This window comes from Mobula birostris, chromosome 6, assembly GCF_030028105.1.
Source record: "Mobula birostris isolate sMobBir1 chromosome 6, sMobBir1.hap1, whole genome shotgun sequence".
Lineage (NCBI taxonomy): Eukaryota > Metazoa > Chordata > Chondrichthyes > Myliobatiformes > Myliobatidae > Mobula > Mobula birostris.
The window spans coordinates 46,821,925-46,845,406 of NC_092375.1; the positions used below are offsets into that span (position 1 = coordinate 46,821,925).

Sequence of the window (23,482 nt, forward strand, 5' to 3'; positions counted from 1 at the left end):
GATTGATATTCACTGTTGCCGGTTACGTAACAGTATTCTGTGAATCTTATCCTTCTAAGCAGCGGAGGTCATAGGTTTGGTGTATGCAATCAATAACATGTTGAACCACAGGACTGCAATTTAGAGATGATACATGTTGCAGCTGCAGTGCACTGACGGAGGAAGGAGTGAATATTTAAGGTGATTGATGGAAAAGCACAGGCTGGTACAGTCTGGATGGCACCACCTCATTGATACTGCACTCACTTTTGCATTACATTTCTGACATATCTTTCTGATGGTGAAAATCATTAGAGAGTCTGGAAAGAAGTCATTCACCACAGGATACCCATTAGTTATGTGCCATGTTGAGTTAATTTCCTAGTAGTGACCATCAAGGTGAAAATATATGAAATAAACAGATGCAGGGAATCTGAAATACAGATCATGTTCTAAATCAGGGTGCATCGGAGGAAAAGGAAACAGAGTTAATATTTCAGGTCTGTCATCCTTGCTCTGTTCTGATGAAGTATCTCTGAAAAAAGGTCAACACAGATTCTGGTTCACTTGTTGACCGTTTCCAATTCCGTCTTTTATAGTGACCACCAGGATTTTAGTTGGAAAAAATCATGGGTAATATTGTTGAAAGTCAAGGGGAAGCTGTTTGCACTCTGTCGTTGTGAAGAGCAGTACTGTCTGGCATAAGTATTAACAATAAAAATACTACTGATAACTCTGATTGGACTGAGAAGGAAGAACAACCATCCAATTAGTTAACTAATTAATTTTAAAGTATAGCATGTAGTTAAGAGTGCTTTGACAAAGAAATCTACGTAGTTAATCTTTGCATAGTAATAAAGATACTGTATCTTAGTGATAAACTTGTCTCTCAAAACAAGTGTTGTCTGAGATGTTTGAACCTTTAGTTGATTTAGGTTCTAGAAATCTAAATAATTGGTATTAGCAAGTAAACAGTAGAACTAAACCAAACCTCAAAAATGTTCAAATTAAAATGGAGTTACTAAGAAATGTTGCATGTAATAACCAGAATTTATTGGGAGATGAAGAACATATTTACAAATATTATATGTAACAATCTCCACCATTTGAGGCAAGTTATTAACTCTCAGACATTGATTCATTTACAAGGCACATTTAAATATATATTAAAGACAAGATATCTTGAAGTCTTGTGGGGTGCCAATGGTTTTCATTCAAGATATTACGCCTTGTGTTTTAAATCATAGTTGTACCTGAGGACACAAAACGAGACAGTAAGCAATTGTCCAAACAAGAAACAATACTGAAGATACACACTGGCTTGATCAAATAAGGATGACTGAAATCATACTGTTTGTAATCATAAGCATTTTGTAGTTCAGATATGCTAACTTAATCATTTGGTCTAAAAATAGTTAATCATTTTGTTGTTGGAACAAAAGTTGTACAATGTACTTTCATTTCTCCTCTAAATCCTCCGCAAAAATGGCTAAAGTAACATGGAACACCTGAACGAACCCAATGCATCTTTCTAGTGAGATACACTTGTTTTACTGTTCTTGTACAACTAAATGCATCCCATTTGAAAGATGTGATAGGTCCATTCATGTGCTTCATGTTACTTCAGCCATTTTTGCACAGAGGGTTTACAGAGAAAACAGGAGTACAAAGAACAGAGCAGCAGATTTAAACAGATGAATAAACTCAATTATGTTATAGGCTGTAGAGGAGCAATGTAAGCAGACAAATGTTATTGATATGCGTTCTGAAAGATTAGTGGAATTATTTAGATTGATTATAGCTTTTAATAAGGTGTTCTTTACATGTCAGCATTTCCATTAGCTAAAAATATAGCTTTAAAAGTATTAAATAATTGTTAGTTAAAATGATAAGCTGAGAGTTTGAACTCGAGAGGCTATTCTCACAGTGCATACTAGAAGCCAGTTGTTTCATTAATAGTACATTCAGGAATTGGTTATTTTACTGAATACAGCAGAGTGAAAACCTGGCCATCAGGAGACTTTAATATCCATTTCTTAGACTAACCCTATATCCCTTGATTTCTTTAAAATACAAAAATATATCAATTTCTATCCTGAATACACACAACAATCAAGCTCTCTTAGGTACAAAATTCCAAAGATTCACTATGCTCTGGATAAAGAAATTTCAGGACTCAGAAGGGTCTTGGCCTGAAACGTCCACTGCATATTCCTTTCCTTAGGCTGCCTGACCTGCTGAGTTCCTCCAGCATTTTGTGTGATTTGCTTTAAAATAGATATGCAAAAAAAGAGACAAGTAGAAAGTTTCAGAGCAATGTAAACAGAACAGAAATAGGAGGGAGTTCTATATTGATAATGAAGGCACTGCAACAAATAATATCCTTGCCAACACAAATTATCACACTGATTATATTACAACAACAGGCTTCCAACATACATACATCAAGAGCAAGAGGATAACTAGGGAGAGGGTAGGACCACTCAAGAATAAAGAGAGGACATTTGCTTGGATCCAGAGAATGTGAGTGAGGTACTTAATGAGTACTTTGCTTCAGTATTTACTAAGGAAAAGGACATGGAGAACCAGGAGATCAGTACTGAGTGTACAGATATAAAGGTGGTTAGAGGTCACAAAGGACTGGTGAGTGGCTAATGTTGTACCTCTATTTATGAAGGGAACAAGGGAAAATCCTGGGAACTATAGAACAGTGAGTTTCATGTCAGTTGTAGGTTAATTGCTGGAGAAAATTCTTAGGGATAGGATAATATGAGCATTTGGAAATCCATAGCCTAATTAGCAAGAGCCAGCATAGCTATGTGCAAGGCAGGCCATGTCTTACCAACTTGTGTGGGTTTTTTGCAAGCAGATGAGAGAAGTTGATGAAGGTGGGGTAGTGGATATTGTCTACATGGATTTTAGTAAGGCACTTAACAAAGTTCCTCATGGGAGGCTAATCCAGAAGATTAAGATGCATAGGGTCTACAGCAAATTGGCTGCTTGGATTCATTTCTGGTTTGCACATAGAAGACAGGGTAGTGGTCGAAGGGACTTATTCGAGCTGGAGGTCTGGAATTAGTGGTGTAACACAGGGATCTGTATTGAGACCTCTGCTGTTAGTGATGTATATAAATGACCTGGATGAAAATGTAGGTGGGTGGATGATACCAAAATTATTGGAGTTGTGGATAGTGCCGAAGACTGGCCAAGAATACAGCATGATATAAATCAGTTGCAGATATGGACAGAAAAGGCACATGGAGTTTTATCCAGATAAATGTGAGGTGTTGAATTTAGGGCAAATGCAAGGAGACAGTCTATTGTTAAGGGCAAGAACCTTAGTGTTGCTGAGCAAGAAGCTCTTGGGGTCCAAGTTCATAGCTGCATGAAAGTGGCTACACAGGTCAATAGGATAGTTAAGAAAGCTTATGGAATGCTTGCTTTCCTTAATCGAGGCATTGAGTTCAAAAGTCAAGAGGTTATATTGCAACTTTATAAAACTCCTCGTTTCAGGCAGAGACCCTTCAGCAGGACTGAAGAAAAAAAGATGAGGAGTCGATTTAAAAGGTGGGGTGGGGGAGAGAGAAACACAAGGTAATAGGTGATACTGGGAGGGGGGAGCGATGAAGTAAAGAATTGGGAAGTTGATTAGTGAAAGAGATACAGTGCTGGAGAAGGGGAGTTTGATAGGAGAGGACAGAAGGCCATAGAAGAAAGAAAAGGGGGGGGGGAAACAGAGCACCAATGGATGGACAGGCAAGGAGATAAGGTGAGAGAGGGAAGAGGGGTGGGAAATGGTGAAGGGGGGGTCGGGGGGCATTATTACTGGAAGTTCGAGAAATCGATGCTCATGCCATCAGATTGTTGGCTACCCAGATGGAATACAAGGTATTGTTCCTTCAACCTGAGTGTGGCCTCATTGCTCAATGCCAATGGGGATTCCTGTTTTATACTATTCACCTGTTTTCTATTCTTGTAAACTGTTTTATGATCTTAGGAAGGAGGTTTTTATATAAAGCAAGCCTTCTGAAATTGGAATAATGCAATAACAAACTTACAGATTGGTTAATGGATAGTAAAAGGGCTAGAAATAAACAAGTCTTTTCCAGGTTGCCAGGTTATAACAAAATCACATGCAACACAGGGTTCAAGTACTTACAATTTGGATCAATGACATGGGCTAATGTTTTAAAGTCTACTGATGGTATCAAGATGGATGGAAAAATATCAGTGAGAATGCAAAAATGCTGCACATATTAAGTGAATAGTAAGAATGTGTCTAATGAAGTACAGAGAAGTCATAATGCAGAGAAATAGAAAATTACTATTTTAGTAGGATAATAGAAAAAAGCTAAATTGCTTATATTCACCTCCAAGCAAATAGCAAAAACATGTGCCTCCTCATTATTCATAAATGTTCTGTAATATTATGATCTGATGAAAGGAAAATTGCAGTGAAGCATACTGTTTACCAATCTTCAGATGTTACCAGCTACTAGCATCTGAAGATTATCAGCACCATGCTGTTATCCAAGTAAGATCATCTAAGCAGTTAGGGCCCTGGCACTGCAATTTATGGGTGAAGAGAGAGACAGGGAGAGGTTTTCATTGCTTTAAGTCAGAGGAATAGCATGCTTCAGGGGGATAAGGGCCTGAACAGAATGCAGAGGTTAGGAGAACCAGAGCTATGGAGGATCCAATGCACAAACACAAGAAATGTGTTTATAGAATAATCAGACTAACAGCTAGTGTAATGATAAACAGCATTTAACAGAAAATAGAATAGTTGAGGAGATTTAAGAAACTGTAACAGGAAATGTACAAAAATCAGTGAAGTTAAGAGCAAACAGACAATAGCGCTGAGAGTTTGGTAAGGGCAGAAGACAACATTGGATATGAAATGAAACAAATTACTAAGGAAAATAGATTTACTAAATTTGTAGAAATGCAATTTTGGAAATCGCAACTGGTACAACAGGTAGGACACAAGTAAATTTCAATTTATGACTTTGAATGTGAAAAGCAGTTCAAGTTTATAATGACTAAACGACATACTTAGTATACAAACTTTACACGGCAAATGCTTACTTTGTGATGCGGATCAACTGTATACCACCTGCACAACCCAAAAAGAAGTTGACAGCAAACAAACTCCAGTTCTTGGGAATAATCACCAGAGAGTATCTGGACCAAATCAAACCTGTAAAAAACATTATTACTTTTTAGTTTGCATCAAAATGAATCAGAAAGCACCATTGTTCCTTGTTTTAATTAAAGGTCATATTTCTATGTAATCTGTAGAATAATTTCCAGCATGTTCTAATTCATTAAAATTACTGCTAAAACCAAGTTATAATCCCTTGAACACTTCTGTGAACATTTCCTATTACCAAGCTCCCAGCCATTCTCTGCATCCCATCAACATCTTAAGCACTGGTCCCCAATTAGGTGCCCTCCAAAACCAAGAAGTCTTATAGACTCTCTCGTCACTTAAGACAGCCCTTGCACTTAAACGACTTGCATGTTTGAGTATGCTGGAGAAAGCAAGAAGTATTTCTCTGTAATAACGGAAATGTATTAGTTACTAGTGAAGAAACTGCACAGGGGAGAGCAGACCGATAATCTGTCCGTATCTTATGGTTTGCAAAGATACAAATCTCCAATGTGATCCTTTGCAGTCTCCTCCAGATGTTTAATCTTGCTGTGCTCCTAAAATTCAGCCTGATTATTCTTGCAATACAGCATCCAATCATGTTCCCTGAACCTTCGGAAAATAATAGACCATCTCATTGGACCATACATGATTCAGAGGGCATTTGATATGTTAAGTACAGAGACACTATTTGTCCTGCTTGGTGGACTCTGAACAAAAGAAAAAGTTTCAGAATAAAGCATGGGTCCTGCTCACAAGAAAGCTTTGAAATTCTTTATCTGAGCTGTGTATGAGAGTCTAAAAAAAATCAATTGGCTTTTAGATTTTAAAGATTTGGGGATCAAACAAGCAAGTGGAATTGATGATTAGCAATTGCCATTTTAATGGTGAAGCAAGTTGTGTGACTGGTCCTTTTCTTAATTAAGACAGATTACTCGTTATCATGACTACTGAAATATTTAACTTATTCATTTTGCATTATATGATCTCTCCATCTGCTCCTAAGTCAGATCCTGATTTCCTTGAACCACAGCATCAGGTAAAACATAATTTTCTTTTATATATTTTGTAAGAAAATGTCAGGGTTTCTCTGTGTAATCCTGCAAAGTTGGGGATATCTACTCATCCATGTAATTATGTGAAGTCCGAAAATTCCCAAAGGTTCATTTATTATCAAAGCGTACACTCTGAAATTCTTCAATTCTCCGGGTAGCCATGAAACCAAGAAAGGCAGCATGATCATCAACCCCAAATCCCATCTCCCCGCAAAAAAAAAAAGAGCAATTGACCCCCAAATCCCTCTCCCCACACAAACAAAAAGAACAAAACAGATCAGGCACACCGACGCCCCAAAACCCTCCTCCCACACAAAAAACAAACAAAATGGATCAAGCACATAGACCCCCAAATCCCTCTCCTCATATAAATAAAACCTAGAAGCTAGGTTGAAAAAAAAACAGAATATAAAAGCTATAAGAGTCTATCATCCAAGTCCACATTCTAAAGGCAGAAAGAAACCTGGCAACACTCTCCAGTACAGAGCAACCGATCAAAAGGCAATCAGCTGGCGCTCACCCTCTAAACTTGTTTTGATGCTTCAACCTCCCTTGTCACTTTAATCGGCAAACAGTGGAAGCTATAATTGACAAAATGGAGCCAAACATCAGCATGTGTCTTGTATTGCAGCCTACCCACTACTAGATTTGCACATGCTGCCTCTGCCTCCCAGAATTCTCTTGGAAACTGCTGTGCACTGAAACACAAAATCTATCTCCAAACATCCTCACTCGCCTTGATGTTTCAATCACCTTTGGGCTTTAAGTGAACAATGGAAGCTATAATTGGCAAAATGGCGGTCAAACACTGGTTTGTGTGCCATCCTACAGCCTTCTCGCCAGGAGGTTGCTCATACTGCCGGTCTCCCAGAATCCTCTCGGAGACTGCTGAGCGCTGAAGCACTCAAATGATTTCCAAACAGCAAAACACGGGATCCAACAGTTCCAAAATCACATTCAAGACAAGAAGCAAACATAAAAGGCATAAAAGAAATGAAAAAGATGGTTTCATGATCTATCCAGAAGATGTCAACTCAAGGGGTGGTGGACGCAGGTGCCATCTTGACTGGAAGATGTTTTTGCAGTGTTTTTCACAACCATGCTCTTTCACTGGACCCATATGGTGCATAAAATTGCAATCATTGTATAGTTTTAATACTGGAAATCCTCTCAAAGAACCTATGACAAGTTGGAACTGATGCAGGGAATTCTCTTCCATTCCAGCTACAAGGTGCTGAAGCTGTTTTTTTTTGTAACATTTTATTCATTGTGTTTGATTATTAAAATTTAATGCTATGATTTAAAAAACTAATTTTGTAATATTCTTAAAATGTCTCTGAATGTCATAAAGTGAAACAAAGCTCCCACCAATTGAATGTGAACAGGGTAAATGCAAAATCTGTCCAGAGATTGATGGTACCTGGGTGGACAAAATTTGAGGCATACTGTATTTATGTTAACCACAGCTGAGTAAAGGAAAGGTTTACAGCTCAGTGAAATTTCTAAGGAATTACTTTCTATGTAAAGACTTGGGAAGAGTGGTGGGGGGAGTAAAGAATAGTTCCAAGATGGTTCAAGTAATTCTGAGTCATTAATTGACAACTAAAGCAAATCCGAAGGCCAAAAGCAGAAGTGGAATAACCTTTAAACAGAATCAATTACAAAAATTAAAACAAAAACTTTGCGATACCTGTGGCACAGAGCACTCCTGATTGAGCTGGACTAAGTTTGTCAGCAGGTCTGGCCAGATCAGCTAATCCTGCAATGACTAAACTCTGTATAGAGAGCAGAAATAAAAACATTTCTTTAAGGATTTTTTTTAAAAAATCAAACAATTACAGATTGCTACTTATTTATTAACCCATCAATCTGAACAGTAGCTTACAGGAAAGGCATGAGAGTTTAAAAGAGGTAGGTCTCAGGACTTTCCGGTGAGTTTTATGTAACAGTTGCAGGAAAGAGGCACACTTGCAAGTTGTTATTGGTAATTAATTAGCTAATTAGCTTGGGCAATCATGGTCTTTTGAACATAATTGTTCTTGGCAAATTCTTCTACAGAAGTTTTGCCATTGCCTTCTTCTGGGTAGTGTCTTTACAAGACAGATGACCCCCAACTATTATCAATGCTATTCAGACGTTGCCTGCCTGGCGTCAGTGGTCTCATTGTGAAATGCACCAGCTGCACATACAACCATCCACCACATGCTCCAATGGCTTCACGTGACCCTGATCAGGGGGCCAAGCAGGTGCTACATCTTGCCCAAGGGTGACCAGCAGGCTAGTGGAGGGAAGGACCACCTGACTGTCCAAGGCTACACGTTATATTGGAGGGATAGGAAGGTAGGCAGAGGGAGTGGTGTAGCTCTACTGGTAAAGAATGGCATCAAATCAGTAGAAAGATGTGACATAGGATCAGAAGATGTTGAATCCTTCCAGGTTGAGTTAAAAAATTGCAAGGGTTGAAGTACCCTGATGGCAGTTATATACAGGCCTCCCAACAGTGGCTGGGGGGGTGAACCACGGGTTACAACAGGAAATAGAAAAGGCGTGTCAAATAAAGGCATCCGTTAGTCTTGCGAGACCATGGATCTGCGCCTGGAAAGTCTTCACTCTCGAGGGTGCAGGCCTGGGCAAGGTTGTATAGAAGACCGGCAGTTGCCCATGCTGCAAGTCTCCTCTCTCCATGACACCGATGTTGCCCAAGGGAAGGGCAAGGGCCGATACAGCTTGGCACCAATGTCGTCGCAGAGCAATGTGTGATTAAGTGCCTTGCTCAAGGACACAACACTGTGCCTTGGCTGGGGCTCGAACTCACAACCTTTAGATCGCTAGTCGAATTCCTTAACCACTTAGCCATGTGCCCACTACAGGTGTGTCAAAAGGGTTGTCATGGGAGATTTTAACATGCAGGTCGATTGGGAAAATCAGGTTGGTAATGGATCTAAGAGTGAGTTTCTTGAATGCTTAACAGATCACTTTTAAGAGTAGTCTGTTGTTGAGCCTACTAGGGGATCGGCTATACTGGATTGGGTGTTATGTAATGAACCAGAGGTGATTAGGGAGCTTAAGGTAAAAGAATCCTTAGGAACTAGTGATCACAATATGATTGGGTTCAACTTGAAATTTGGAATGGAGAAAGTAAAGTCTGTGTAGCGGTATTTCAGTGGAGTAAGGGAAATTAGAGTAGTATGAGAGCGGAGTTGGTCAAAGTAAATTGGAAGGAGCTGCTGGCAAGGATGTCAACAGAGCAGCAATGGCGTGCATTTCTGGGAAAAGTGAGGGAGGTGCAGGACATATGTATTCCAAAAATGAAGAAATACTCAAATGGCAAAATAGTACAATCATAGCTGACAAGGGAAGTCAAAGCTATTGTAAAAACCAAAAGAAAGGGCATACAACAAAACAAAAATTAGTGGGAAGATAGAGGATTGGGAAGTTTTTAAAAACCTACAGAGCGACTAAAAAAATCATTAGAAGGGAAAAGATGAAATATGAAAGCAAGCTAGCAAATAATATCAAAGCGAATAGTAAAAGTTTTTTCAAGTATGTTAAAAATAAAAGAAAAATGAGAGTGGATATAGGACCGCTAGAAAATGAGACAGGAGAAATAATAACAGGGGACAAGGAGATGGCTAATGAACTAAATGAGTATTTTGCATCGATCTTCACTGTGGAAGACACTAGCAGTATAGAATGCCTGATGTTGTAGTGTGTGAAGGAAGAGAAGTCGGTGCAGTTACTATTACAAGAGAGAATGTGCTCAAAAAGCTGAAAGACCTAAAGGTACATAAGTCACCCAGACCAGATGAACTACACCCTAGGGTTCTGAAAGAGGTAGCGTTAGAGATTGTGGTGGTATTACAAATGATCTTTCAAAAATCATTGGACTCTGGCATGGTGCCAGAGGGGTGGAAAATTGCAAATGTCACTCCACTCTTTAAGAAAGGCGGAAGGCAGCAGAAAGGAAATTATAGACCAGTTAGCCTGACCTCAGTGGTTGGGAAGATGTTAGAGTCAATTGTTAAGGATGAAGTGATGGAGTACTTGGTGACACAGGACAAGATAGTACAGAGTCAGCATGGTTTCCTTCAGGGAAAATCCTGCCTGACGAACCTGTTGGAATTCTTTGATGAGACTGCAAGTAGAATAGATAAAGAGGATGCAGTGGATGTTGTATATTTGGACTTTCAGAAGGCCTTTGACAAGGTGCCACACATGAGGCTATTTACCAAGTTAAGAGCCCATGGTATTACAGGAAAGTCAGAGCATTGGCTGATTGGTAGGACACAGTGAGTGGGAATAAAAGGATCCTTTTCTGGTTGGCTGCCAGTGATTAGTGGTGTTCCGCAGGGATCGGAGTTGGAACCGCTTCTTTTTATGCTGTATATCAATGGTTCAGATGATGGAATAGATGGCTTTGTCACAGATGATACAAAGATTGGTGGGGGGGGGCGGGAAGTATTGAGGAAATGGGTAGATGCAGAAGGACTTAGACAGATTAGGAGAATGGACAAGAAAGTGGTAAATGAAATACAAATTTGGAAAATGCATGGTCATGCACTTTGATAGTAGAAATAAATGTGCAGACTATTTTCTAAATGGGAAAAAAGTCCAGGAATCTGAGATGCAAAGGGACTTGGGAGTCCTTGTGCAGAACACCCTAAAGGTCAACTTACAGGTCAAATCGGTGGTGAGGAAGGCAAATGCCACGTCAGCATTCATTTCAAGAGGTCGAGAGTACAAGAGCAGGGATGTGATGCTGAGGCTTTATAAGGCACTGGTGAGGCCTCACCTTGAGTATTGTGAACAGTTTTGGGCCCCTCATCTTAGAAAAGATGTGCTGGCATTGGAGAGGGTCCAGAAGAGGTTCAAAAGGATGATTCCAGGAATGAAAGGGTTATCATACAAGGAACATTTGATGGCTCTGGGTTTGTACTCGTTGGAATTCAGAAAGATGAAGGGCAATCTCATTGAAACCTTTTGAATGTTGAAAGGCCTAGACAGAGTAGATGTGGAAAGGATGTTTTCCATGGTAGGAGAGTCTCGGACAACAGGGCACAGATTCAGGATAGAGGGGCGTCCTTTCAAAACAGAGATGCGGAGAAATTTCTTTAGCCAAAGGGTAGTGACTTTGTGGAATTTATTGCCACATGTAGCTGTGGAGGCCAGGTCGTTGGGTGTGCTTAAGGCAGAGATGGATGGACCCTCGTTTGGACATAGCATCAAAGGTTACCGGGAGAAGACCGGCAGCTGAGGTTCAGGAGGAGAAAAAAAAAGGATCAGCCATGATTGAATGGTGCAGCAGGCTCAATGGGCCAGATGGCCTAATTCTGCTCCTATGTCTTGTGGTCTTAAACCTCCTTTTGTAGAGGCTCATCTCCACCCTGCAACCCGATGATGATGATGAATTAGCTTATTAACGGCAGCCAATAAAAAGAAGCCAGGGTCAATTAGAGTAGCCACTGTAAGAACAGAGTGTTGAGGCTTGTTGTAAAGAAGCAGAGTAAGTGGTCAAGGTGTTAGGAGTGATGGCAGCTCTTAGAAAAGGCTTTAGTGAGAAGGCATAGTAAAAACAAGCAAGGTTTTATTTTATTGTTAAATTTTGGTCCTTGGTAAAGTGCAGACAGTGGAATGCTCCTCCTGCTGGACGTGGGACGTTAGGAAACCTTGTAATCTCCCTGATAACTACATCTGTGGGGACTGCACCCAAATGCAGCCACTAAAAGACCAACTAGATGTACTTAAGATCATCTGACAGTTTCAAAAATGAAAGTTTGAGTAAGGTGGTCAAAGTTAGATGGGTGACCACCAGAAGAGTATGTAGTAAGTACAAGGTTCCCCTATAGCTGTCATTCTCCTCACAAACAGGAATACCTCTTTAGATACTGTTGAGGAGATGTTCTTTCTGGAGTAGTAGTAGTCAAGCCTCTGCTGTTGTGCCAACTTTGAATCTCAAAGCCAAAGAACAGTTTGACAGGGTGACAGTATTTAAAGAGACTCTCTGGTCAAAGCAGAGATGGCAGATTGCAGGGGCAAAGATGTCTCTAAGTGGCTACAGAAAATTTAAAGGGGAAGGCAAACACTTAGAGGCCCTTGTGCATACTGGTACAAATGACATGGGCAGAACAAAGGATGAGGTCCTAACGAATGAGTACAGTGAGTTAGGTAAGAAATTAAACTGCAGGACTTCTAACATCGTGATACCCATATTACTCCTGATGCTATATACTACTGAGTCTAGGAATAAAAAAATAGGCCTGATGAATGTGTGGTTGTTTAGCTGGTGCAGGAAGCACCAATTCAGATTCTTGGATCATTGGGATCTCCTCTGGGGTAGAGGAGAACTGTATAAGATGGACGAATTGCACCTTAAGGGGGGATGGATATCCTAGTGGAAAAATTTGTGTTTGTCACCAGGAAGTGTTTAAACTGGATTGGCAGGTGTTGGGACTTGAGAGAGCAAAGTTATTGAGAAGAATGGAGTATATGCAGCAACCAAAAAGAGTGTAAACCTAGCAACCAGGAGAGCTGTGTTTATAGTAAAAAGGGAAGGTAGGACCACTGCTTGAAATTACATCTGCTTCAATGTGTATAGCTTACATGCAAGGCTGACAAAAATGGGGGCATGGATTGTCTCTAAGCAATGGGATATTGTGGCCACAACAGAAATGTCACTGGGAGGAAGAGAGGATTGGTAGTTCATTGTTCAAAGATACTGATGCTTTAGGTGTGACAGAGGAACATGCAAGACTGGAGGGGGTGCCCCCTTTTGATAAGGGAGAACAAAACAGCAATGCTTAGATAGGATATTCTTGAGAGATCTAATGAAGCAATGGAATAGACTTAATGATAAGGATTGATGCTTACCCTGGTAGGGCTTTATTATAGATGCCCCCAACAGTTAGTAGGAACTTGAGCAGACGTGTTGAGAGATTGCTTATAATTGTAAGAATAATGGGATAGTACTAGTGGGAGATTACAGATTTCCCTGTATCACTGATCCACAGGGTGCAAATTGCCTGGATAGGGCACAACCTGTGTGGTTCAGTTTCCTCACTGAATATATAGAGACCCATTTGGGAAAGAGCAATACTGGACTTTAAGGAATGGGGTTGGCCAAGTGAATGAAATGGCAGTTGGGGAGCACTTTGGGTCCAGTGACCACAATTCTATCAGTTTTAATAGTTGTGGAAAAGAGAACAGGTCCACAGGTCTCTTCTAAACTGGAGAAGGGTCAATTTTGAGGGCATTAGGCAAGATTGCTATGATTGGGATCTGTTTAAAAACAAAGGAGCAGTTGGCATGGGAGGCTTTTAAAAAGTTTTATCAAGAGTGTAGGGGCAGCACGTTCCTGTTAAGATGAAGGGTAGAGATACCAAATTCAGGGAACCTGGCTGATGAGAGATAGAGACTCCGGTAAGGTTAAAAAGGCAGCCGGGCACAACTGAATCCTTTGACAAATATTAAAAATAAGAGTTGCAGGAGATGCTGAGATTTTTGTCTACATCTCCTCAGTGCTTACTAAGGAGAATCCTATAGATGCTAAAGAAATTTAGGTAATAAGCAGTAAGGTCTTGGATCATATGGATATTAAAAGGGGAAAGACATACTTGAAGATGGGCAAATCAACAAGCCTTGATCAAGTGCATTTCCAGACCTTATGAGAGGCTAAGGAAGATATTAAAAGGATCCTTGTAGAGATACTTTCTTTGTAATTAGCAACTGGTGAAGTTCCACAAGACTGGAGAGTGGCAAATGATGTTCTGTTCTTCAAGATGGGTAGCAAGGACAGAGTAGTGAACCTGAGTATATTACAACATAATGTTAGAGTTAATTTTATCATCCTTAGTTTTTGGAACTGGTCAGAATCGAGTCATTGAGTTCATTAGAACAGGGGTCCCCAACCTTTTTTTTGCACCGCGGATCAGTTTAATATTGATGATATTCTTGCAGACCGGTCGATGGGGAGGGGGGTGTTCAAGTTCAACAGTGCGTGACAGGGAACGAGGAGAGGTGCAGCTGACTCATATTGTTTCACATCGCCAAATCATATTGTTTCCTCATGGCCTGGTAGCACATGCTTTGTGGCCCGGTGGTTGGGGACCGCTGCATTAGAATATATCTAAAAGTCTGGATCTTTAACTGAATTCAATGGTAATGCTGTTACTGAATTACATGTAAGTGTTACCATGACAATTGAAACTATATTGCCTGTTCTACCAATACACAATGCTTAAGCGAAGGGGTGGAACTACGATGGTGCATGACCGTGACTCCTTCGAGCTCATCGTCAGAAATAACTTAATTTCTACCTTTAATGTCTCTCTCTTTTTTCTTTTCATGGTGGATGGGGTTCTGTTGGAGACCCTGACTTAGAGTTACACTTAGACTTCGGTCTTTGTGGTGGTGGGACCCACCGTGGGGGCTCACGATTGGCCACTTTTCAATATACCAAGGACGCAACCTAGAAGACGAGCAGGTCTTTGGGGTTCGGAGGCTTTGCGGCTCTGTGGATGAGCCAACTCTACGCTGTTGTCGTCGACTGAAGCATCGCAGAAAAAAAAAGGAACAACGGGAACAGCGGATCAGTTGTTGGGGGCCCTGTACCCAATGAATCGCACGTGCTCTCTCTCGTTGATGGAGGAACAGTTTGTTGCTGATTCTCGAGTCAGAGAACTTGGGGGCGGGGGGAGGAAGTGACATGGCAGACTTTTATCATTGCAAACCAACAAGTTGTTTTGTCATGTCTCCCCTCTTGCTGTGAAAGGATGACACCTGTCCCTATACTGGGGGGAGAGAGAGAGAGCGCCTGTGGTATGTCAAATTGCCGGGATGAATGATTAGTTTTTGTTGTATTGCAGATCATGGTCTTTCTTGGGGGTTTTGCTATGGTTAGTAGGTAGGTGGAGGGTGCTGATTCTTTTTTTGCTGAAATAAATGGGGGAATGGAGGGTCATTGCTTTGCTGCCGCTTGTGCATGGCGGGGGCAGTAGGGGGGCTTTGGGGTTCTAACATTTTTACTGTCACTCATTCTTTGAGGCACTCTTGTATTTTTGTGGATGTCTGTGAAGAACAAGAATTTCAGTTTGTATATTGTATACATTTCCCAGCTATTAAACTGAACTATTGAAACGGACATATTAACACCAGAAATTTTGGGCTAAGGTAAAGTATGCACTGGCAAAAACCTAAGATTTATAGTATGCATAAATGTTGATATTATCTGGAAATTCAAGATCAGTGCTTCACAATAAAGATACAAGAAGTGTACTGTTTAGGTTCAGTCATACTATCTGGAAATTATGCTATGTACTAAGATATCTGAATTGGTTGTAACTTGATATACTCACCCACTTCATAATTGGTGCCCAGAAAAAAACAGTACGAGGACCTGGAAACAAGTTAAACAAGTTTATGTAATGATTTTTATTTCCAAGGTGAAATTTGGCATATTCTTTTCATAAATGCAATTGTGTAGAAGAATGCAAATTGAAAGAGGGCAGATGAATGGTGCAATACCAGACAGGTTATCAGAACATTCCAAGGGAGTGGTAACCCATTTGACCCGCATGATCTCCAAATATTCATTTATTCCATAGGGTTTTATGATTGTACCATAGCTTAATCTTAATTGAATCAAAAGTGATTGAAAACATAACACGTAATACTTTCCAGGAGAAACTTTAAATAATTATTAGATTCAGGATATTGAAAAAGTCATCTAATATTACTAGATAACGAAACCCATTATTGTTGACCTTTGAATAACATACATCTGCCAAAACAATGCTTAGCTTTCTCCACTTGGCAAACAGCAGTTAGAAAAGGCTGTCTGAAAATTACAATGCAGCAGCTGTAGTGATTCTACCAGCTAGATTCTCAGTCACTTGCAGGAGTTCATGCTCAATAACAAGACCAAATGAAATAATCTATATTTTTAGAAATTTTTTTTACAGTATGCTTGCTATGTGTACTTTGTACAGTAACCAGTAACACCAGTAACGCAAACACGAGGAAATCTGCAGATGCTGGAATTTCAAGCAACACACACAAAAAATGCTGGTGAATGCAGCAGGCCAGGCAGCATCTATAGGAAGAGGTGCAGTCGACGTTTTGGGCTGAGACCCTTCGTCAGGACTAACTGAAAGAAGAGATAGTAAGAGACTTGAAAGTGGGAGGGAGGAGGGGGAGTTCCAAAATGATAGGACAAGACAGGAGGGGGAGGGATGGAGCTAGGAGCTGGAAAGTTGATTGGCAAAAGGGATACGAAGCTGGAGAAGGGAGAGGATTATGGGATGGGAGGTCTAGAGAGAAAGAAAGGTGGGGGGGGAGCCCAGAGGATGGGCAAGGAGTTATAGTGAGAGGGACAGAGGGAGGAAAAAAAAGAGAAAAAAGGGAAAAGAAAAAAAAATAAATAAAGGGATAGGGTACGAAGGGGAGGTGGGGCAGTAACAGAAGTTAGAGAAGTGAATGTTCATGCCATCAGGTTGGAGGCTACCCAGACGGAATATAAGATGTAACATCAGTAATCCTGCTTCCATATGCACATGCAGGTAGCAGCCACACTACCATTAGAAATGTAAATATATGATAGTAATATCACATTATGGAAAGCAAAGGGAGAGATTGTTGGTACTCCGGAGGTTTTTGCATAGTCATGACAGAACAGCCAAAATTGCTCTTGCATTCAAGGAAGCACAACGGATAGACCAGAAAACTACATGCTGATGAGCCTTGTGACATTAATAGTGAAAATATCGGTGGGGGGGGGAAGGAATACTTGGATAGAATTTGATTACTTGGAAAGGCAGGAACTGATTGCAGAAGACAGCAAGGTTTGGTGCATGGAAATCAGATTTTTTTTTCTTTTGAGGATCTTACTATGAAAATTGATGAAGGCAAGGCAATAGGAGTGGTATACATAGACCTCAGTAAAGCTTTTGACAAGGTGCTGCACTGTAAGCTGATACAAAAAGTTCTGGCAAAATGTGTTTTAGCAAACTATTCAAAGCTGGCTTCATGATGAGAGGCAGAAGGTAGTGAAGGCTTTTATTCTTCTAGCTGGAAGTCTGAAACCAGTGCTTTCTACAAATATGTTTGCTGATGACAAAAAGATTGGAATCGCAAACACGAGGAATTCTGCAGATGCTGGAAATTCAAGCAACACACATCAAAGTTGCTGGTGAACGCAGCAGGCCAGGCAGCATCTCTTGGAAGAGGTGCTGCCTGGCCTGCTGCATTCACCATCAACTTTGATGTGTGTTGCTTAAAGAGACTGGAATGATAGTTCTTTTGTAATTTTTATGTCTTGCACTGTACAGCAGCCACAAAACAACAAGTTTCATGACACGAGGAAATCTGCAGATGCTGGAAATTCAAGCAACACACACAAAAAGTGCTGGTGAATGCAGCAGGCCAGGCAGCATCTATAGGAAGAGGTACAGTCGACGTTTCGGGCCAGGACCCTTTGTCATTTCATGACATAGTCACTACCAATAAACCTGATTCTGAGCGTGGTTACCCAAGGACACTAAGGGACATGGATCAGCTGGAAAGTTAGGCAAACTAGTGGCAAATAGAATTTAATCCAGACAAGGTAATAATGCATCCTGAGTTATCTCATGCCAGCAGCTATGTACAGTAAATAGCAGGGACATAAAAGGTGCTGATATATGAGGAATGCTGGGATGAAAGTTTATAATTCCTTGAAATGGTTGGGGGCTGGGGGGAGAGAGTTGGGATTGCAGTGAGGAACAGAGGTGGATAGGCTAGTGAAGAAAGTATTCAGCTTTCTTCCCTTCATAGATGAATACTGAGTATAAGAATTGCGATATCATTATCGGAACTCCATACAATATTCTGTGTGGCCTGGTGGTTTCAGACTTCCAGCTAGAAGAATAAAAGCCTCCTCTACCTTCTGTCTCTCATCAAGATATTGTGTAGAGTGCTAGTCACTGCATTCTGTTGCAGCATTAGAAAGAACGCAGAAGAGACTCTCAAGGATATTGTCTGTAATGTATGCATTAGTTACAACACCAGATTGAATAGGTTGGAGCAACACACACAAAATGCTGGTGGAACGCAGCAGGCCAGACAGCATCCATAGGAAAAAGCACAGTCAGCGTTTTGGGCCCAGACCCTTCGTCAGGACTAACTGAAAGAAAAGATCGTAAGAGATTTGAAAGTGGGAGGGGGAGGGAGAGATCCCAAATGATAGGAGAAGACAGGAGGGGGAAGGGATAGAGCTGAGAGCTGGAAAGTTGATTGGCAAAAGGGATATAAGGCTGGAGAAGGGAGAGGATCATGGGACGGGAGGCCTAGGGAGAAAGAAAGGGGGAGAGGAGCACCAGAGGAAGATGGAGAGCAGGCAAGGAGTTATTGTGAGAGGGACAGAGAGAGAATAAAAAATAATAAATAAGGGATGGGGTAAGAACAGGAGGAGGGGTATTAGCAGAAGTTTGAGAAGTCAATGTTCATGCCATCAGGTTGGAGGCTACCCAGACGGAATATAAGGTGTTGTTCCTCCAACCTGAGTGCGGCTTCATCTTGACAGTAGAGGAGGCCGTGGATAGACATGTCAGAATGGGAATGGGACGTGGAATTAAAATGTGTGGCCACTGGGAGATCCTGCTTTCTCTGGCGGACAAAGCGTAGGTGTTCAGTGAAACGGTCTCCCAGTCTGCATCAGGTCTTACCAATACATAGAAGGCGGCAACGGGAACACCCGACGCAGTATATCACACCAGCCGACTCACAGATGAACTGTCGCCTCACCTGGAAGGACTGTCTGGGGCCCTGAATGGTGGTGAGGGAGTTCTTACCCCATCCCTTATTTATTTATTATTTTTTTTTTCCTCTGTGTCCCTCTCACAATAACTCCTTGCCTGCTCTCCATCTTCCTCTGGCACTCCCCTCCCCCTTTCTTTCTCCCTAGGCCTCCCGTCCCATGATCCTCTCCCTTCTCTAGCCTTGTATCCCTTTTGCCAATCAACTTTCCAGCTCTTGGCTCCATCCCTCCCCCTCCTGTCTTCTCCTATCATTTCCGATCTCCCACTCCTCCTCCCACTTTCAAATCTCCTACTATCTCTTCCTTCAGTTAGTCCTGATGAAGGGTCTCAGCCCGAAACGTCAACTGTGCTTCTTCCTATGGATGCTGTCTGGCCTGCTGCGTTCACCAGCATTTTGTGTGTGTTGCTTGAATTTCCAGCATCTGCAGATTTCGTCATGTTTGAATAGTTTGGGGTTGTTCTTGCTGGAGGACAGGAGGCTGAGGGGTGACCTTATGAAATATAAAATTGAGGGTATAAATTGTCATTTTCCAAGAAAAGTGGAGTCTAATACTAGAAAATGCAAGCTTGAGAAGGGAAATATTTAAAGGACAGTGGAAAGGCAAGTTTTTCCAATGCAGAGCATGTTGGGTATAAGGAACAAGCTGCCAAAGAGGCAGTAAAAGCAGGTGTAACTGGTGCTTAAAAAGTATTGGGATAGGTAAATACATGGGTAAACAATAGAAGGATATGGACCAAATGCAAGAAATTGGATAGGTATCTCAGTCAGGACAGATGTCAGGCAAAAGGATCCCTTTCCACAATGTACGTGTCTACGACAACCATTCTCATCCCTCAAGATAGCAAGCCATCTTGATAAGGTGGATAAGAGATCAAATCAAATACTTTGCATTGTTGGTGGAGGCCCAAAGGAAGATCATACTACAGCTGCATAAAAACAATAGTGAAACTAGTGCACAGTGTGGAGTTTCAGTCACCACACCATAAGATTTTCCATTCATAATTCTACATTGAATTGCTCAAACACGTAACCTGAATGATCATATTCAATTTTTCTTCCAATTCAGAAATGGCCCAGTTTTCCCCATTCTAATCAGACTCCTGGTTTTCTATTAGTTCCAATTTGTTTTTGCCTTTTCTTGTTTTTTTTTTAAAAACAGATAGATACAAAGTATTTGAATTTGTTCCCAAATGGGTTCACAGAAAATGGCCATGCTTGTGGGATATTTAATACAAGGTTACTTTCTTAAGGAGAGGGATTAAATGGACAAGCAAAAGAAATACATCCAAATAAAAGACTGACAATTCATTGTAGCATGATGAGTATATCGTCACATGAACTCAAAAGCATCACAGAAAGCTTCAAAGATACCTGGATGACCTGGAGCAATGGACAAGTCAATGATGACTTCTGATAATCTCTGGAAAATCACCATGTGCTATTCTCCAAAAGAAAGAAGCACAAGGAACAGGATTCGAGGTTTGAGCTGCTGTCAAAACCAGCAGGGTAGAAGTCCCTGAGCATATTTTCCAGAGGAATATGGCTTGACCATCGATAACACAACAGCCAGGGTAACAGCCACATGGGGCAATTACGAGCCCTCTGAAGAAAGAAGCATAAAAGCAACTCCATAACTGTCCTCAGTATAAATCTTGCATCTAGTCCTGGAATACAGATTAAGTGCACTGCAAGCCCATCACAAACTGAAAGGTGACAAAAACAATTTTAAATTATGCAAAGAAAGACAAATGTATTTTCTCCTATGCTTTGTATTGTCAACTTGTAAGCCTGTTATGGTCAAGTCCATGGACTCCGGGTCTTCCGGCTGTCCCTTGTTTCAGCTGGGCTTAATCATAGGCACCTGATGCTCATCTTGGGCTGGGAATATAAGTGGCCCTGGGTTTGTATGTGGTTGCTGGTTTGTCTTGTCAGTACCCTGTCCTTGCCTCTATGGGGTAAGTCAGGCTGTCTTTGCTTTTACCCTGTGGTTGGATCTGTCCCTTCCTGTCCTTGCCTCTGCTGGGTAAGCCAGGCTGTCTTTGCCGTTACCCTGAGGCTGGACTGTTCCCTTCCCTCTTCCTACTGGAGCCTTGCCTGCAACCTGTGTCTGGAGTCTTGCCCGCAACCTTGCCAAGTTCAACCACTGGAGCGAGATAGGAGCCTTGCTGTGTCAAGATAAGGAACTGTCTATTGTTGAGTTGGATCTGTCTCTGTCTATGCCTTTGCTAGGTAGGTCTGGCTGTTTGCCGCTACCTAGTGTTGGAAACTGTCTCTGTCCATGCCTTTGCTAGGTAGGTCCGGCTGTTTACCACTACCTAGTGTTGGGAACTGTCTCTGTGTCCACACCTTTGCTAGGTAGGTCTGGCCATTTGCTGCTACCTAGGGTTGGGAACTGTCTTGTTGTGTTCAGCATTGTGTGTAGAGCCCCTGCCCCAAGTCCTGTTCCTAAGGAGGGGTCCCAGCTCTGTGTTCCTGTCCTCCCCAAGACCAAGGCTCTGTGTTCTACGTTCCTGTCGTCCCAAGTCCAAGGTTCCGAGGTTCCTGTCGTCCCAAGTCCAAGGCTCGGCTGTTCCTGAATACCAAGTCAAGGCTTCGTGTTCTCCTCCTGTCCATGTGCCTTGCCTAGTCCTGCCTCCCAAGAGCATGTCATGTCTTCACCTAGTTCTGGAGTCTGAACCTGAGTCAAGACCCAGGTTCTAGGTCCTCGTCATGTCCTGGCCTCGAGGAACCCAAGCCTCGTCATGTCCTAGCCTTGAGGAACCCAAGCCTCGAAGTACCCAAGCCATGTCCAGTCCTGTAGCCACGTCATGTCCTTGCCTAGTTCTGGGGTCCAAGCCTGAGTCAAGACCCAGGTTCTGGGTCCTTGTCCAGTCTCTGGCTTGGAGTCCAAGCCCGGGCTCCTAGTTCCCAGTTCCTTGTCCTGGTCCCGCTTGCCTAGCCAATGTCCTAGCCCAAGTCTATGTTCTTGTCCCAGCTCTCTAGTCAAGTCCTGTTCCTAGTACTTCAGTGTCTGTGTCTTGCATTTGGGTCCGCCATCAACGCCCACTTTATGACGAAGCCTCAGTCGATTTCAAATCATGCATGGGAAGGGCAAAATCCAATTTAGCAAAGCAGAGGGGAAAAAAAACACTCAAGGTGAGGAAGAGAGAGGGTGTGAGAATGGTGACATTTAGGACAAAGGCCATAAGGTATGTTTGGAAGATTTTGCTTTGTTGTGGTATTTCTAATATTGGAAGGAAATTGGGTGGTTTTTTTAGTGTATAACATCATGGCTTCTGAAAGATGCTTCCCAGACTTTATCAAACATGCATGCCGAACTAACGTAAATGCGCTGGAACGTTGTTCCTTTGTCAAATCATTCAATTTAGACATAGGTACTTCAGTGTATACACACTTTATAGACAAGTAAATAATTATCGGGCAAATGAATACAGGTAAGACTACAGACAAATGGGCGCAGAGGACACTTCAGCACCTCAAATCCCTAAATAAGCAAACGACACTGTCCTCGTTCTTAGCAATGAATTGCATTACTAATTTGCTTCATAACTTTAAGGCTAAAGGTCAATCAACTTGACAAGATTGTACAATTTACTATTCCGTAAACAGGGCCCTTTTAACTCTCTTCAGAATATTGGGGAAACTTTAGTCATTAGTTTCAAAATACTAAAACAAATTCAGAACAGGTCAATATCCACTATACTACTAATAATTAAACCACAGGAAAGACGAAAAAGCTTCTCTTCCGCACCTAATTAAACTCTCGTTACTTGGCACCAAGTAACAGCGTGTAATTTGAAAGCAGTAAGCAACAAAGAAGTCGGTCGATCGCGTGTGGTTCAACATCAAAGATGCTGGAGATATGGTTTCTGCAGTATATTTATAGAAAGCAAAGAGGAAGTAGCTCACGCCGCCCCTACTCATTCTGGCACCGATCGAACTACGGCTGTTGGCACTTCGTAAGCAATTAAACATATAAAAACACCGAGTCAGTACGCGCCGGTCTCAGCAGAAGGACATACATACATACCTGCAGGATGCTCATAAAAAGGCCTCATCCTGGGAGGGAGCATTAAACCAATCTTGTCCAACACTCGGTGATAACTGGCTCTCAGGCCGGCTACTGCCATCTTTCACGCGTTGGTTGCAACTGATAATATCTGCTTATCGCAGGCAATTTCCCCAAAATCCCGGAAAACTCGTCCTTCAGGTTTGTCCTTAAATGTCCCTGAAGCCAACAGCCAGCGTCCAAATGACACAACAGCGCTGGCAGGCCGGGCAATGGAGCGGAGGAGGAGCCCGATGGTATGCAGGTGTGAGGTGTCAACCTAACCCTTTAGCCACTGAGAACCCACCCTACACAGTCCTCCGCAAGGACGTCCGTCCTCTCTCTCGCTCTCTTTATCCCGTTCGCCCCTTCGATTGGTTTACGTATATGTCAATCACGCCGATAGATCAAGTTAGATTGAAAGGGAGAGGAGGCCCAGCCTTGCCTCTGTTTTTTTTG

General features: G+C 41.8%; 1 protein-coding gene across 1 annotated transcript; it reads right to left on the reverse strand.

Moving 5' to 3' along the window:
* Positions 1 to 1,008: 1,008 nt before the first annotated feature.
* On the reverse strand, positions 1,009 to 23,433 carry mpc2b (mitochondrial pyruvate carrier 2b). Its single transcript, XM_072260411.1, has 5 exons — positions 23,006 to 23,433; positions 15,537 to 15,577; positions 7,877 to 7,961; positions 5,068 to 5,179; positions 1,009 to 1,232 (listed from the first exon to the last, which is right to left on the reverse strand). Exons 1-5 carry the CDS (start codon positions 23,103 to 23,105, stop codon positions 1,202 to 1,204), a joined length of 369 nt encoding a protein of 122 aa, XP_072116512.1. The 5' UTR covers positions 23,106 to 23,433; the 3' UTR covers positions 1,009 to 1,201.
* Between the last annotated feature and the right edge of the window lie 49 nt (positions 23,434 to 23,482).

What these genes read in the sequence shown, in the direction of transcription:
- mpc2b (XM_072260411.1), bottom strand. Translation starts at nt 23,105, where the DNA reads ATGGCAGTAGCCGGCCTGAGAGCCAGTTATCACCGAGTGTTGGACAAG. An exon ending in GGGCACCAATTATGAAGTGG is followed by an intron (nt 7,962 to 15,536) that starts GTGAGTATATCA and finishes CTCTCTATACAG; the next exon opens with AGTTTAGTCATTGCAGGATT. An exon ending in AGGAGTGCTCTGTGCCACAG is followed by an intron (nt 5,180 to 7,876) that starts GTATCGCAAAGT and finishes TGTTTTTTACAG; the next exon opens with GTTTGATTTGGTCCAGATAC.